The sequence below is a fragment of the Zosterops lateralis genome (assembly GCF_965231275.1).
Source record: "Zosterops lateralis genome assembly, chromosome: Z".
In the NCBI taxonomy this organism is placed as follows: domain Eukaryota; kingdom Metazoa; phylum Chordata; class Aves; order Passeriformes; family Zosteropidae; genus Zosterops; species Zosterops lateralis.
The window spans coordinates 63041503-63056779 of NC_139800.1; the positions used below are offsets into that span (position 1 = coordinate 63041503).

Genomic DNA, 15277 nt, shown 5'->3' on the forward strand with positions numbered 1-15277 from the left:
TCTGTAAACTGGACACCTATCTTACTGTTACTGAGTGTGGGCTAGTAAATACCACCTGAATAAATGGTATTTAGTGGTGGTGATTATTAACAGAGGAGGATAGCTGTTTAAAAAAAAGTATCACATTCCAAACTAAAATTTTAACACAAAAAACAATCATTGAAGTGTGCTAAGCAAGAGGCTAAGAGTTAATAGTTCCACAGTCATGCTCAGAAAATAAATTTAAATGTAGTAAATTTCATGTTACAGGTTTTACTTAAAATTTCTGTATTTGATATTCTGCTACTTGCATTGGAATTACTGTTTCCAAAACGACCTTGTTAGAGAAGAAAAAAGGCAGCACATGCAACTATTCTTTTAAGAAAGAGAGTGGGAAGGCTACAGGTGGGCAAGTATTGAAAGAAGTCCGGAGTGTGGTTTTTTGGGGGGGATTAGTGCCAAGTTTACAGAGGCAGAATTTGACAGTTTATCAGTTTGAAATGATACACATTTGCTGAAAATACCTAAACTCTTGGCTTTTTTTCTGTATTGTCATATTATTTTGGAGACTGTTTATAGGCTGATCGTCCACAGTGCACTCTGTTGCTCTTGCATCTCATAAAGCTTACTGATCAAAACCAAGGGGAAAACACTGCATGATGCCCGCTGCACATCTGCATGTAGCAGTAGTGCTCTGTGTGATGATAATAGATGTTTACTAGAGGTTCATCTGTTCTTTTTTCCCTGCATTATTCTCAAGTGACTCATTTGGTGGTGAAATTGTATATCAATTGAATTGTATATCAGACTGATGCCTTTTAGCTACTAAAAGGAGGCCATATTCCTCTCATGCTTTGGGACTTCAATGCAGCATAAAAGCATTTCTCATATTTTGGTGCACTGGCCAGGTGTCACAGAGGTTAGTTAACTTCACCCTTACTCTCTGTTGACATGCTTCCTTAAATAAAGAGTCTTTGCCCATATGTGAAATAATCATAAAGATTAATGCTTTACCAATGGTTGTAATTTTAGCATCTAATGCTCATGTAGTGTTTCCTGTTTATGTAGTTATTTAGCAAAGAGACATAAATGCATTAAACTTGCTAACAGTATGAAATTTTGGACAGCAAATTTGAGTGCTGTGCAACTGCTGTAATCTTCATCTTTGCTGGACAAGTTGTTAGCACGGAAGAGAATACCGCTATCATGACTGAGTAGCAGTCAATTTAGTTAAAGTCCAAGGATTCCTTTCTGCCAGATATTATTGTGGGCTTGATGCCTCTGTTATGAAGGTTTTAGGCAGTTGAAGATTCTTTCAGTTTAGTCTTAAGTCACTGTTCACAGTTAGCCTTCTGAAATGCACATTTGCTTTTCTGAAGCTCGAAGAAACAGCAATGATCAATAAAAACTGGAGATAAAATGTAAAGAAGAGTGGTCAGAAAAAAAAACCAACTTGGCAATTAGTTTATAACTATAGTCTCAATTTAATTTATACTTGTTTTTAGCTGATAAAAGCATGAGGATTTTGCTCATATGTGCTTACAGTTTTACAGCTTACAGCTTTACCTTGTTTCTCTGACAGTGGTTTATAATTGGGAAGACAAAGTGCTGTTTTGAATGTCAAGCATTGCTACATTAGGCTCCTAGATGGGGTACACAGGCTTAATGTTTCTGTGTGCAAAGTGGTATTTGCTGATTTTCACAAATTTTAAAAAAACCTTTTATATCTCTGAAATCATGACCTTCTGTTACAGTGGATAAAGTTGCATGGTATGGTATTTAGATTGTGTGTCACAATGTAATTGTGGTCACTGTAAATACCTGAAATTATTTAGAGATTGTTATTCTGTTGAGGAAACTAATTTGAGGACAAAGTGACCCTAGACTAGTTAAATTGCAGTGGCTCCAAGCCTGCTTCAGTCCTTGTATGGGAAATTCTGCTTTCCCTTGTACACATAAGGTTCTTACATGGTTTGTTTTTCTTCTTTACTTTCTGGAAAGAATATAATTTTAGATAAATTTTGACACTTGGAGGAGACTACTCGTTGTGTTTGTTGCATGTCCATGGATGAAAACAGTTAGTTACATTTTTATCTGTATACCAGTGGTGAGAAGTGAGATTTGACCTACCCATTTTTTCAAAACTGTCTTTTCAGCTGAAAGTTGAACAGTGAATACCCCAACCCAATGGAAAATAATGAAGTGTGTCACACTTAAATATGTTAGATTTCTATAATAGAATGCATAGTACACATCTTTTGTTACAAGAATGGAATTGCCAAGGACTGGAGTAATTGGTTTTGAAGTAAAAATGGTTGAAACTGGAAATGGAGGTTTTCAAGCTTGTATGTGAAAAAAGATTGCTATTTTCTATTAAATTGGAACTGGTTCAAAGTCTATGTGAACATGAACTCCTTTCTAATCTTTTTATTTTTAATTGCTTTTGTAGATGGTAGGGGGCTTTTTTGTTGTTTGGTTTTGGATTTGCTCTTTTTAATCAACGGCATATATCCGATATTTATTTATATATGAAGAAAGTAGTTGAACACTTGTATAATTGATGAACTTGCTGCTCAAGTTTTAGTTTTTAAGTGAAATAGAGATATGACATGGAGGACGTAACAAATATTATTTCAAACATTTTATCACAAATATGTTCTAATCACCAGCCAAAAGAGTGCACTGTCTGTAACCCAATAGATTGCTTGCAGTTTATGAAATGGTTGATGATAGGTATTTTGTGGCTCAGATATGTAGTCTGTTGTCTTTGAAAGAAAATGTTTTTTCATTTTTTAATTACAGACTAATTTTACAGGATGGTGGGAAAAGGTTCCTGTTATACTTAAATGCTGTGTTTTATCGCTTTTTAAAACGAGTTGATTTAGTTAGTCATGTCAATCCAGAAACTGTCTCACAACAACATCTTTACTTAGCATGATTGCAAACCTTGTGCAAAGGTGTTAAAAAAATTAAATGACTACAAACTTAAAATTACTATTATTAGTTAGCATCTGAAAAATGATTTTGTTAAGCTATGCTTCAAAGCTTCCTACAATTATGGTTCAATGAAGTCCAGAAAGTTTCCAAAAAAAGTCATGGAAGTAATGTTACTAGTTTTTGTTTGTTTGTAGTTTTTTTGGTTTTGCTGCTGTTTTTTTAGTAGGAATAGAGAAGATCCAGCAGATCTCATCTTTATGGAATATAGCAAATCATAAGTTTAATTAATCTTACAAAATAAATGTATATATTTTCTTCTCAGCAGAAAAATAAGTTTGAGAAAATGATAGGAAGTCATAAAATTCTAAAACCAAGGCAATTACATTGTGGCAGTGATTTTGTGTCAGATTAAAATTAATTTTTTGATCAGTTTGTTATTATGGGTGGTCCAAAGTGTTGTGAACTAGATTAAATCTTCTGGCAAATGTGGAGCTGCTACAAGAACCTTAACTTGCATATTTCTAGATTGTAGATAAGCAATCAGTTGAAACAATTTTTGCTGGTTTTTGTATTTTGCAGATGCTCTCAAATTAATTCATGTAAACTTTATCCCTGGATTCATCAATTTAGCAATAACAGAAGATCTGCTGATCAGATACGACCAATTTATTTTCCAGATGTTGATCCTCACAGTCTTCCTTCTGGTTCAAACTTCTCTATGACAGCAGGAGATTTTCAGGAAATTTATTCTGAGTGCAGTGAGTAAATGCAAACTTCTGGGCTATGCATGTAACTTCACATACTTTCAGAGTGTTTGGGACAGATTGTAAAGAGGAGGGAAGTGTATCTACCAGTATTAAGTATAAAGAACTAGCTGTAACAAGATCCTCTTACTCAGAATATTTCTCCAGCTCTATCAATAGGTCTGTTTCTTCAAATCGGCTTTTCTTCTAGTTATAGGAAATGTGGACACCTCCATGTCTAACAGACCTTACAGGAGCCTTCCCCACAGCTGCTTAATCTTCTGAAGATTCTATCTTTAGCAGTAGAATATCCAAGACTAGCATAAATAAAGACTTCTAATGTTTTTTATTTACAGAACTTAAAACTTTTGCTATTTCAAGAATACCTGTTTAGAAAAAAACAGGGAGACTCATGGTTTAAAATGTAGACTTCAAAAACTCCTGCTTGTTGAATTGACTGGTTAAAAACAGCTGGGGAGATATTCAAACACTTGAGTAAAATGTTTTAAACCTTAGCTTTAGTTATTTGTGAAAGTACACTTTAGTGTGCAGACTTGTATTGTTCTAGATACTAACTAGGGAGGCCTAAAATGACTGGGGATTTTTGCAGTTGTATTTTTAAGAGCTGTCATAATGAAATTCATAAGACAGGTGAGTAATAGCCCACTAGGGCCTTCATTTATATAAAATGCGTTACAACATTTACATTTTACAGTATATGACATATATAATTTTATATATTGTATGAACAGTTTTGTTAGTGAATAAGTAATAAGTATATATAATATTGTAGTGTGTATATGTGTACATATAGACACATGAATACAAGTCAAATGAACCCAAAGTTAAGAGTTTTCAGTGTAAATCAAAATACTTCATTTACTTGCAAAGAAAATTCTGAGCCTTCAGCTGCTGTTAGTTGAAGGTGATTCTGATGGTATCAACAAACAGCATGGTTAAATGATGAACTTTTATAAGGTTAAAAGCATTGAATCTAATCTCTGTATACTTTGCTCTTTTTGTGCAGATACGTGGGACTGCGTAGCAACTTGCTTTTTCATAGATACAGCACATAATGTTATTGATTATATTGATACTATATGGAAAATACTAAAGCCTGGAGGAATATGGATAAATGTAGGCAAGTGTGGCCACTTATTTTTGACAGTTTACTTGAAAAGTGTGTGTGAATAATTGTGTCTATGCAGTAAACTGTACATCTAGAAAAATACGGGGCTTGGAAATTATCTCAGAAGTGTTCAAATTATGTTCAGATGTTTGCTAGTTACAATCAGGGCAACACTGTGATTTTTAAATAGCAATAAATCTTTCCAGTGGCAAGTTTTGCATTCATGCTTCAAATGTTTGTTTTTATGACAAATGTAGTATTCTGTGGGTTTTTTTGATATTTTTCTCAGAAAATGAAACTTTAAAATACATCCTTTTTGTTTGTTTTTTTTTCAAATGTCTAAGTGGTACTCTGCTCCAAAGCAGAAGTTTTGGCAATGAGATTTGATTGGAGTCTTCCATAGTGAAGGAATGTTAGACAAGACACAGGCATTAAACATTATGCATAGTAAAAATTGGTCAGTCGGTCACTCTCTTGGTCCCAGCCAGTCAGAACTCTGGCAGAGCTGCGAGACAGACTTTTATATTCTGAGCTATAGAGACAGCAGCGATGCTTGACTGAAAAAAATTTAAGATACAGAAAACAAAATCTGGTTGGAAATGTTGCAAATTGTTGAATAAAAGCTAAAGAAATTAGTTTTCATTTTGCATTCTGAAATTCATTATAAGAATCATATTCAACTAATAGCAATGTATTCTTTTGTCAGTATTTATAGAATCATAGAATGGTTTATCTTGGAAGGGATCTTAAGTATGATCTAGTTCCAACTATCCCTGGGCAGGGAACCTTCCCCATTTTAGAGTATGTGAATCTGGATATAAGCGTTTCTTGCACTATCAGTATGTACTTTTGATTTTTAACACATATTTTGTCTTTTTGATAGCCATTTCCATTGTATCTTTGTACTTTAGGTCCTCTCCTTTACCATTTTGAAAACTTAGGAAATGAACTTTCCATAGAATTAAGCTATGAGGATATAAAAAATGTTATCCTGCAATATGGATTCCATATAGAGGTAAGAAGTTGCTGTAGTTTGCAATAAGCAGTATTGTTATGAATCAGACAAACTGCTTTGAATAAACCACAGTAAATTTAATTCAATATAATGGCATATATTGATGACTTCTGGGAGTATTATATATCTCGTAAATTACCTGCTTTTCTCATTTCATAAGAAGTGTATAGATGAGCCTCATAATTTAATAACCATATAGCATTTTCTTGTATAGTTCCTGTCCAGAAGGTGTCTTGAAAACTGCTGCTTTGTTTTCAGGTGGAGAAAGAATCTGTACTGTCAACTTACACTGTGAATGAACTCTCCATGATGAAATACTACTATGAATGCGTGTTGTTTGTGGTGAGAAAACCAGAACAGTAGTGGTCTGAATAGGTTAATTAGAAAATAATGTTGGCTTGAAAGCTAGAAATGGGTATAAAATCAACTGGTGATGTATGGACACAACCTCAAATCAGTGGTGCCTTCTTGTTCCTAAGAGGATATAGATAGTGTCTATTTTCTTAATATCTCTGTTGCTATTCAGACATATACTATGCCATGCATACTCATAATAGGCTTGTGAAAGATTAAATGTTCTCATGCACTGTCTTTGTGCTTTGGAATGCATTAAATATAACAGCAAAAGTGTTTTCTTGAGAACAAAATTCAATGTTTGCCATAACAAGGCTAATTCTCTGCTAATGCTGCCCCATTTTTCATAGAATTATAGTGCTTTTTTTTTTCTACTTGATGATATTAGGAATGCATGGAGGTGCTTACTGTACTAGCTGTGTCACTTTTAGAGAAGTATTTGTAAATGTATACTTAAATTATGAATTCTGAAATGGTTGGGAAGTGGTAAAATATTCTTGATAGATAAAATAGTCATCAGAACTGTTAGAGCATTTTCTGTGAAACTGAAATAGGGTATTTTCTGTGAAGTGAAATAGGATATTATACAAATTCTGATCTTTGGCTGTACCACTGTTAAAGGTTTAATCAAAAACCAGAACCTATAGAAAATTTGAAATACTACATGGAAACAGAATACTGAGTGAAGAAAAAGCAGAACATCATAGGAGAAGTATGTTAGCCTCAGTTCAGGAAAACACCACTCTTGATTGATTTTTGTGTTGGAGCTGAAATGTATTAGATGCTTTGCCTTCTTGAAATACACTGATTTTGAGTCACCTTCTTACTGTTTAAGCCAGTTGATAAGTTGATAAACATAGCTGAGTTATCCATGCCATGTGTAGGTAGTACAACATAAAAATACCTGTCAGAACAGTGCAGTTACATGTAAATATGTGTTATAACCTAATTACTTCCACCTGAGCCAGGATATGCAGCCCAAATGGTATACAATTTCCTTGTAACTTCGGACACTTTATCCTTGTAAGTTCTTGGTTCCTCCTACTAACGTGGGGTTTTTTTCTAACAGATGTGGATTAGATGAATATTCAAACTGCAAGTCATAATACTATACAAGAGGCTGTCATGTCATATACAATCTCATGTCACTTTGAAGTTAAGTACATGAGAAAAACCTTAATTAGCAGTCAGTAGTCCGAGATGAGGTGTCATGTTAGGTATTTTGTTTTCATGATATGTTGATTACCTTAAGTGCCATTTGGATGCATTTTCGAAAATATGTTTAAAATACAAAATCAGTATGAAGAGGGCTGAATGTTTTTTTCATATTTGGCTATAAGAACACTGGTCAGTAGCTTGTTTGTTTCCGATTATTTTTTGTCCTGTCTTTAATGGGGATGTCCTAATCACATCTGTTCAATAGATCTGTTACTGGCTTTTCAATTTTTCTAATCAAGGCCAGAAATTTGTGCCTTTATTCTTTAACTGAAAATTTGCGAGGAGGGAAACCAAACTTTTTTTTTAAAAATACTTTCAACACCGCCTAAGAGAGCACATCCTTGTATATGTTTCAGTATTGTGCCCCTTTCTGCTCAGAATCCTGATTGAACAAAGAGGCTTCTGGTCTACAGAAGTCTTTTAAGTTTGATTTAAATGTCTCTTCTTTGAACTCTATATTTCTAAAAGTGCATGAACTGTCAAAGTTCTACCCTGTTCCAAGGAAGATGTGTTTAAACATGAAACACAGCTATTCAACAAATATTTTAAAAATTTTAAAAATAGAAGTCCTTCTGTGGCTAAAAGAAAAAACCCACATACTTTAGTTTCCATATTGTACCATTTAATTTTTGAGAAAATTTGTTATTCTTTGCTTTCAACCTGCTTTTCTTCTCTTAGGTAGACTATAATTAGTAGTTTACTTGATTTTCAAGCTTCTTGACATAAGGCAGAGAATGGGTGAATGTCAGTTAAGCTGATGCCGAGTAGCATATCCATCTGTAATACTACCCAGTTGCCGCCCCTTACACGGTCTGTAACTTGAAATGTGATGAATGTGATGTTCTGTTTTTCAAAAATAAGCAATGGAACTCTTTATTTATGGTTGAGTGTCAATATCCTGTGTTCTGGTGGTTTTTTTCTTTGCCACTCCATGTTGTCACAGGTGCCATTTTTGTATGTTCTCTGAAAATGTTTTTACATACAGTATAATACAGTGATGTGCTTTTATTTCTGATCTAGAAGACACTGGAGTTTTTTTTCCAGAGCGTTCTACTTTTAAATTGCAACAATCACATTAAGAGTTGGAAGCAAAATAATCTTGCTGTTAGTAGTGTTTTACCTGCAGTCCCATTTATGAGTTCTTAGAATTCTCTGCCACTTGTACTGTAATGCACAGGGATAATTGTGTATTATAGAATTTGATCATTGTTTTATTTAAGTTTATGTGCAGGGGGAAATGCTCAAGGTGTTTGTCAGCTGAGACTGTTTATTTTATGTCACTATTAAATTGTACATCGCAACAGGTGTAAAATGAAATGCTGCATAATCTTCAGTGTAAAACTTCTTTAAATGGAGTTTGATAAATGTAAAACGTCCTGTATTTTTTTTTTTAATGTGTTAATATTCTGAAATTGGTTGCAAAGATGGTAAGAATGGGAAGTTTCATGTCTCTGTGTGCGCTTCCCACAGTTTTCAGTGTGTGTAACGGACCGGGTTTTTGGATATTAAAGCTGGCTGTAAAGCTTGCGGTCTGGCGTGTTTGCTGTCCCCTCACGGCGGGGCGGGGCTTTGGCTCTCGGGCCGGGGGGGGGGGGGGGTGTGTGTGTGTGTGTGTGTGTGTGTGTGTGTGTGTGTGTGTGTGTTCCCTGCCCGCTCCTCCCGTCGGGCAGCGCGCCGGGCGGCCACGCCCCCAGGCGGCGGTGCCGAGCGTGGCGCTCATGCGCGCTGTGGCGGGCGTGCGCCGCGCGTGCGCCGGCGGGGCACAGGAGCCGCGCGGAGCCGCCGGCGCGCGGCCCCTCATGGCCAAGCGGCGCGCGGAGCCGCTGCTGTGTCACGTGCCCGTGAAGCGGGCGCTGCGCGAGCCGGCGCTGCCCCGCGCGGGCGAGCGGCGCCCCCGGGCAGAGCCCCCCGGCCCCGCCGGCCCCGCCGCCCGCAAGCGCCCGCTGGACGGGGCCGAGGAGCCGCCGGGAAAGCGCCCCGGGCCCGCCGAGCCCCCTGCGCGCCCGGGGGACGAGGGCGGCGGGCGGCGGCAGCGCGGCGGGACCGCGGCGCCCCGAGACGCGGCGGAGGGACGCGCGGGCGGCCGCGGCAAGGAGCGGGCCGCCGCCGCCGAGGTGAGCGGGCGGGACGGGCCCGGGGCGCTGCTCCGCGGGGAGGAGGCGAGGGGCGGCGCCCGTAGCGGTGAAGCGAGTCCGGGTGGCCGCCGGGGGTGCTGGCGGGCTCTGGCCGGCACCGCGCCGCCGTCTGTGCCGCCCCGCCGCGGGCTCCTTAAAGTTCCTGCTGGTGTTTGTGTCTTCCTCGAGGCAAAAGAAGTATCATCCAGCTTTACCTCTCCTTCCCCCGCCCCGCGCCCTGAAATGGATGGGAAGCAGCCCTGCCTGGGGTTATGCTCAGCTCCGTGCCCGTCCCGCAGCGCGGTGGAAGCTGCAGAAGTTACTCTGGTGTCTGCGCTGTTGGTGTGAGGGCGAGGGTTGGGCTCACCACAGCGTCAGCTTCCTAAACTTCGTGTTTTGACACTTAATAGCAATGCCAGAGTGCCTTTTAACCAAAAGATTTAGCGGAGGCGGTGATCTGAGGAAGGGCATCAGTGTTGTAATAAATAGAGTATATTGAAACGACTTTTTTTTTGTTAATTTTGAACAATATACATTATTCTTTTTGGGTTTGACTGTATTTTACACAATAGTTCAGAAAACAAAATTTGATACATACAAAGAAAATTTTAATTAAACTCCAAGCAACCCACACCACCAAAAAAAAATCGTGATCAAATTTCACATCTTTCAGACATAGAAGTTTAGTATGTGTTAAACTGGCTTTTCCTCCCACGTGGATTTTGTAAGACCAAATTATTAAATTCAGTGATCCAGAAGTGCCAGGAAGTCTGATCAGGTTAGATGGGCTTTGAATGGCAGTTGTATGAAGACTCTGATTTTGGGAATTCGATGCCTTTCATAGTACAACACCCACTTCTGATCTGTAAAGAAAACAGTGGTTTTTCCTTTTCAAGCTCTGCTTTTTTGTGTTTTCTTGGTTGATTGATTTGTTAGTGGGGTTTATAGATGATGGATGGTAAAATTAATGCAGGGAGAAATTCAGAAAAAATTCTACATCCTATGAAAATTGTACAGCCATTTTAAACACATGCATCTCTTTAATTTTTGAAGAAGGAGCACATGTTTTCATAAACATAGAAATTAAACAAATTGAACAAGCCTCTACAGAACAGTTTGACTCCCATCACAGGTATAATGCTGAACTTTCACTTGTTCATGGCATTATTTAGCGTAATTTTGTAAGCTTTAGCAGTGATTAGAAGACCACAAGCCCCTTGAATTTACACACAGTAAAGATAAGTTTTCTATATGAAATATTTTTCTAGGAGTGTATTTTTAACAGGTTTCTCAGTACAGTATTGTATAAAAAATAAAGCTTGGTTAACAACTCAGGCTAGAGATATTTAACCCAGTTTTTGTGTGTCCTACATGTATATTTTAAATCTATAATGATATTTCTGATTATGATTTTTACACCTTTCTGAAAATACAATACCTAGCTTGATATTATTATTTACTTTTTATGGCTTGTGTATTTCATTGCATTAATAAATATGGTCAGGATACTGTTAATTTAACAGTGTTTTTGTTAAAGTTTAAAGCATTATATTACAGTTGGTCAGAGAAGAAAGATTATTTTAATTTTTTTTCCAAGTACACTTCTGCAACTAGAATTGAAAACTAACTCCTTAGATATTGGCCTACTTAGTCTATAGAAAAGTGAGCATTTGTATTTCTGAGCTTGCTGTGTGTTGGCCACCTTGATGGAATTTCTACTCAAAACATACGTGGAAGCTCATTTAGTTGAAGGTGAATATTTAGTGTTTTATTTTGCCTTCTAGGTACGAATGTTTAGCATTTGTGCCTGTCTTTTGTACTTGATGCTTTTTTTCATTTTCACAGTGAAATATTGCTGATCTGTAAACCTCAAAGCTCTTGAGATTAGTTATGCATGTAGTCTTAGTCCAGTATTGAGTATGAACTCCTAGACTCCAGTAATTTTGAAATGAGGGTGCTGTCATTCACTTTATGCATACAAAGCATCAGGGTTCTGATTTTAAGTACTTAGCTCTCAGTGTGAGCGAAAACTTACCAAAATATCAGAGGACTTCAAATTCTGCAGAGCAGAATTTGTAAAAGTAGTCAACAGTTTCTGAAACTGCACTGCCTGAGGTTTTTTCCCAAAGAATTTGTTTGCCACCTGCCCTGCACTGTTCTCTGTGGGTGATGCTGTCTAGGCTGAAATACAGACTGATAAAACATCCCTTCCACACTTGTTAATTTTTGTTAATGCTGTGCAGTACAAAACTTTCAGTTTTACAAGAATGGCCCAAACTACTTTTGGTTTGGCTTTCTTCCAGTTTCAGTATAATCAATCCTTTTGTTCCTGTGTCACGGTGTCATTTAATTGGTTTTGGTAATGGGAACTTTTGTTCTTGAATATTTTCCGAAGACAGACATTCCCAGTGAGGAAATTCACATTAGCAGTATTCCACGGGCAAGAAGCCGTCTTACTGCTATGAAATGTCTACACTTTTCATCCTCTCTTAATTATTATAGGTTTTAAATCGTGCAGGGGTTTTGCAGCAGAAAGATGTTGCTTAATGCAACAGATTATAGTTCAGGAGAGGTCTGTTTGGTGACAAATAGAAAAATGGGTTCTTTAAATGAGAACCATGGTGATTTTATGTACTTTCTCTTTTGTGAGAAAAGAAGAAGTGGGGAAAGAATTATTTTTTACTATTTGAGAAGGTGTAGGGATTATACTCACTACTGTTTTTTTTTTATTCTGTTGCAAAACCAACAGATAAGTCATGACTTTTTTCGAGAGCCACACTGTAGGGGCCCACTGAAGTTGACTTAGTTGGCGTGTGGATTGTGGTGGTGCTTTCATCCCCCACAGGCTGCACTTTGCTGTCTGATAAATACCAAAACAATTATACCAGTTTGTTGAAAACACTTCATCATCTGTTACAGAAAATACTTCATCATCTATTACAGCTGAGACAGTGAAGTAAAATATTTAAAAATTCAAATTGTGTTTTAGGAAAAATGCAACTCCAGTATAATATGGACATGCAGTATTTTAGGTTTGTGTCAGTGTTCACTTTTTTTATATACCAGAAGAAAACGCATGCTCATGAATGACTTAGGTCATCCCTCTTCCTACATGTATCACGTCCATAGAAACAGGTACAGCTTGGCAACTGTTGATGACTGTGACATGTTTATAAACAGGCAATGCATTTTTCCCTAGACATTTAAGAAAAGTTAAAATTGTGATGCCATAGTAAATTAGTAGATGAGGATGTGTCTCTCCAACACTGTTTAGTGTTTTTTGAGATACTGTCTAGTTAGATAAATTGGAGTATGGTGCTCATAATGCCGGGGTGATGGGTTTACTCCCCATATGGGCCATTGATTTAAGAGCTGCACTTGCTGATCCTTGTGGGTCCCTTTCAGCTCAGAACGTTCTGTGATTCTTTAGCTTTCCTTTCTTGAATACAGAATTTGGATACAGTAAAGAAAAAATAGAATATGGTTCAAACACTGTAAAATGCTTTATTTGTCCTGCACATATCATCCCTCTGAGTTGTTAAATAGCTAAATACATTCTTTTGAATACCAGTGTCCAAATGTGCCTGAAAATTGTGTACCCTTACAAGAAGAAAAAGCAGTGAATCATTTTTGTGTGCAAAGTCCAATAATTGCATAAGCTTTGCACCTTTTTTCTGTGCAAAAGTCATAAGTTAAAGAAAGTGATGGAATTATGGAAGCTGTTACATAATTCTTTGCAAGTATATTAAAAAGGCAGAAGTAAATAATGATCTAGTTAAAAAATTAAAATAATTGTTAATGTGTAATAGCTGAGTAACTCTTGCTAGTTTCAGTTTCTCAAATAAAAAGTTTATGTTTATAATTTTCTGCTGCTGGTATACACATTGATGTTTTGTTAACTTTTTGGGTTTTTGTCTCTTTTCAAAGCAGGAAGAAGAATTCTGTCAATATAACTCATTCCTTTACTGGAGAGCACCACTGCCTGCTGTTGATTTGTCTGATATTCAGAACCTCGATGAAGAGACTCCGTCGGGCACTAAAACTGCCGCAAGGACTGATGCCGCAGAGACCGAAATGGAAACCTGATCAGTTGTTTCATACTTGTGCATCTGTCCCCAGGAAACCTGTTTCCATTGAGATTCAGGTTTTATTCCTTGGGTGGATGATAAGCATACTTATGCTGTCTTGGAGAAGTCTTTAAAAAGAAGTTTGAGTTGCCTTAGTGGATAGCATAGGCAGTAAGCCATCTGAAGGTGTGCAGTAAGGAGGAGCCTACAATGTCTAACAAGAATACTTGAAAACATGGAGGCAAACTAAAAGAAGAACACAGAAAATTAGAACTTTGGAATGCAATTAAAACAAATGGGGATATGCTACTTGTTGAAAGGAAATGCAAAATTATTGTGTCTGTCCTTAACAAAAAAAAAAGTGCGTACCTGAAAGTGAAATATTTAACATGTGACTTTATCATAAAGCACACAAACTCTAGTGATTTTTAATGTGTTCATTTTTCTGTATAATAGCTAAACCAAAAAATAAGAGTCCATCTAAATCGGACAAAACATTCCCTTTTTTTATGCAAACCAAAAACCAAGTGTGGCAGAGAAGGGGAAGGGAAAGGGGCTGCTTTCTGCTGAAAGCTGCTGCTGTTTTGAAAGGTTTCACATTCTCATTGCGAAGAAGTTTTTTCACCTTTTTCACATTACGCACAGCAGAGGCACCCAGTTTTATATGTTTTCAGTTACAAAGTTACTGCTATTCTTAGTCTTTGTGATGTTGATCTGAACCAGTTGATAGCATCCAAATGACAGGTTTTGGCAGCTGTGTCAAGAAAAGTTAGTGCAATATAAAATGACAACACACACTCCTTCAAACTTTACTGAATGAGGTGTATTTTTTGCAGAGACTGTGAATCTTGCAGAAAGTTTTTGCAGATGTTAATTCAAATAGTGGTTTTTTGCTGTGAAATATGAACTTAATGTTCATATTAACATCTTTAATAATAGACTGAAGTTGTATGGGAAGACTTACATTTTGCAAATGTAATTTGTCTTTAAGGATGGAAAATGTATTTTTTTCTGTAACCATTATGGAAAAAGACAACTTTTGAATTTTATTTTTTTCTAATAACGTGTTTGCTAAAGGACAATAAAGTTTTGCCTGTGTGTATGTGAAAACTTTGGCACTATTACTATGTGAAGTTCTTAATTTTATTTCATAAGATTGCTGCTTCTGTATCTTTGTTGTTTTATTAGGTCTTTTTGTTTAAAATAGTGAACTTGTCAGCTTTCTTGGTAAATACTTGAAAAGTTTTTCTGGTACTTGTGTTGCATAGGTGTCTGTTGCTTATTCATTTAGCTTGTTAAGATCTCTGAATACCTTCTGAAGAAAGGAAGTGATGTAGTGACTTAAGCGGTTCACGGTGCCTCTTTGGATATCCTTCTACCTTCTGTCAGATTAACTGGATATATATTTGGACAGTATGTATTTTTCTCAGACAGTTTTAACATTTTGTTTAAGTCCAAATACACCAGCTTGTCTTAGGGGGTATTTTAAATTTTTTTTAAAAACAAACTCCTTTTCTGGCAAGAAGGCTATAAAACTGCTATTTCATGTTTACTATAACCAAAATAAATTAATGCAAAAAATAGATCTATTTGTTGAGGTGTTTGGATTGGTTATATGATCTAGGAGGTTTTGACTGTAGATAATACGTGTGTTCATATATTTTATAATATATCAGTTTTATAATATTTCAAACCATCCAGTGTTCTCAGGATCCAGTATT

The 15277-nt window shown here is 36.8% G+C and overlaps 2 protein-coding genes across 2 annotated transcripts in view; both read left to right on the top strand.

Annotated features, from left to right (window-relative positions):
* Positions 1-8885, top strand: part of CARNMT1 (carnosine N-methyltransferase 1) — a 31905-nt gene extending 23020 nt beyond the window's left edge. The window contains exons 15-18 of the mRNA XM_083883184.1: positions 3496-3674; positions 4687-4800; positions 5700-5803; positions 6062-8885. Coding sequence (XP_083739310.1) covers positions 3496-3674; positions 4687-4800; positions 5700-5803; positions 6062-6166 — 502 coding nt within the window. The 3' untranslated portion in view covers positions 6167-8885. The remainder of the gene's footprint in view (positions 1-3495; positions 3675-4686; positions 4801-5699; positions 5804-6061) is intronic.
* A 289-nt stretch (positions 8886-9174) lies between these two features.
* LOC310923112 (uncharacterized protein C9orf40 homolog) lies at positions 9175-15119 on the top strand (the record flags this gene model as incomplete). Its single annotated transcript, XM_083884232.1, has 2 exons — positions 9175-9489; positions 13417-15119. 2 exons carry the CDS (start codon positions 9175-9177, stop codon positions 13573-13575), a joined length of 474 nt encoding a protein of 157 aa, XP_083740358.1. The 3' UTR covers positions 13576-15119.
* Positions 15120-15277: the final 158 nt, after the last annotated feature.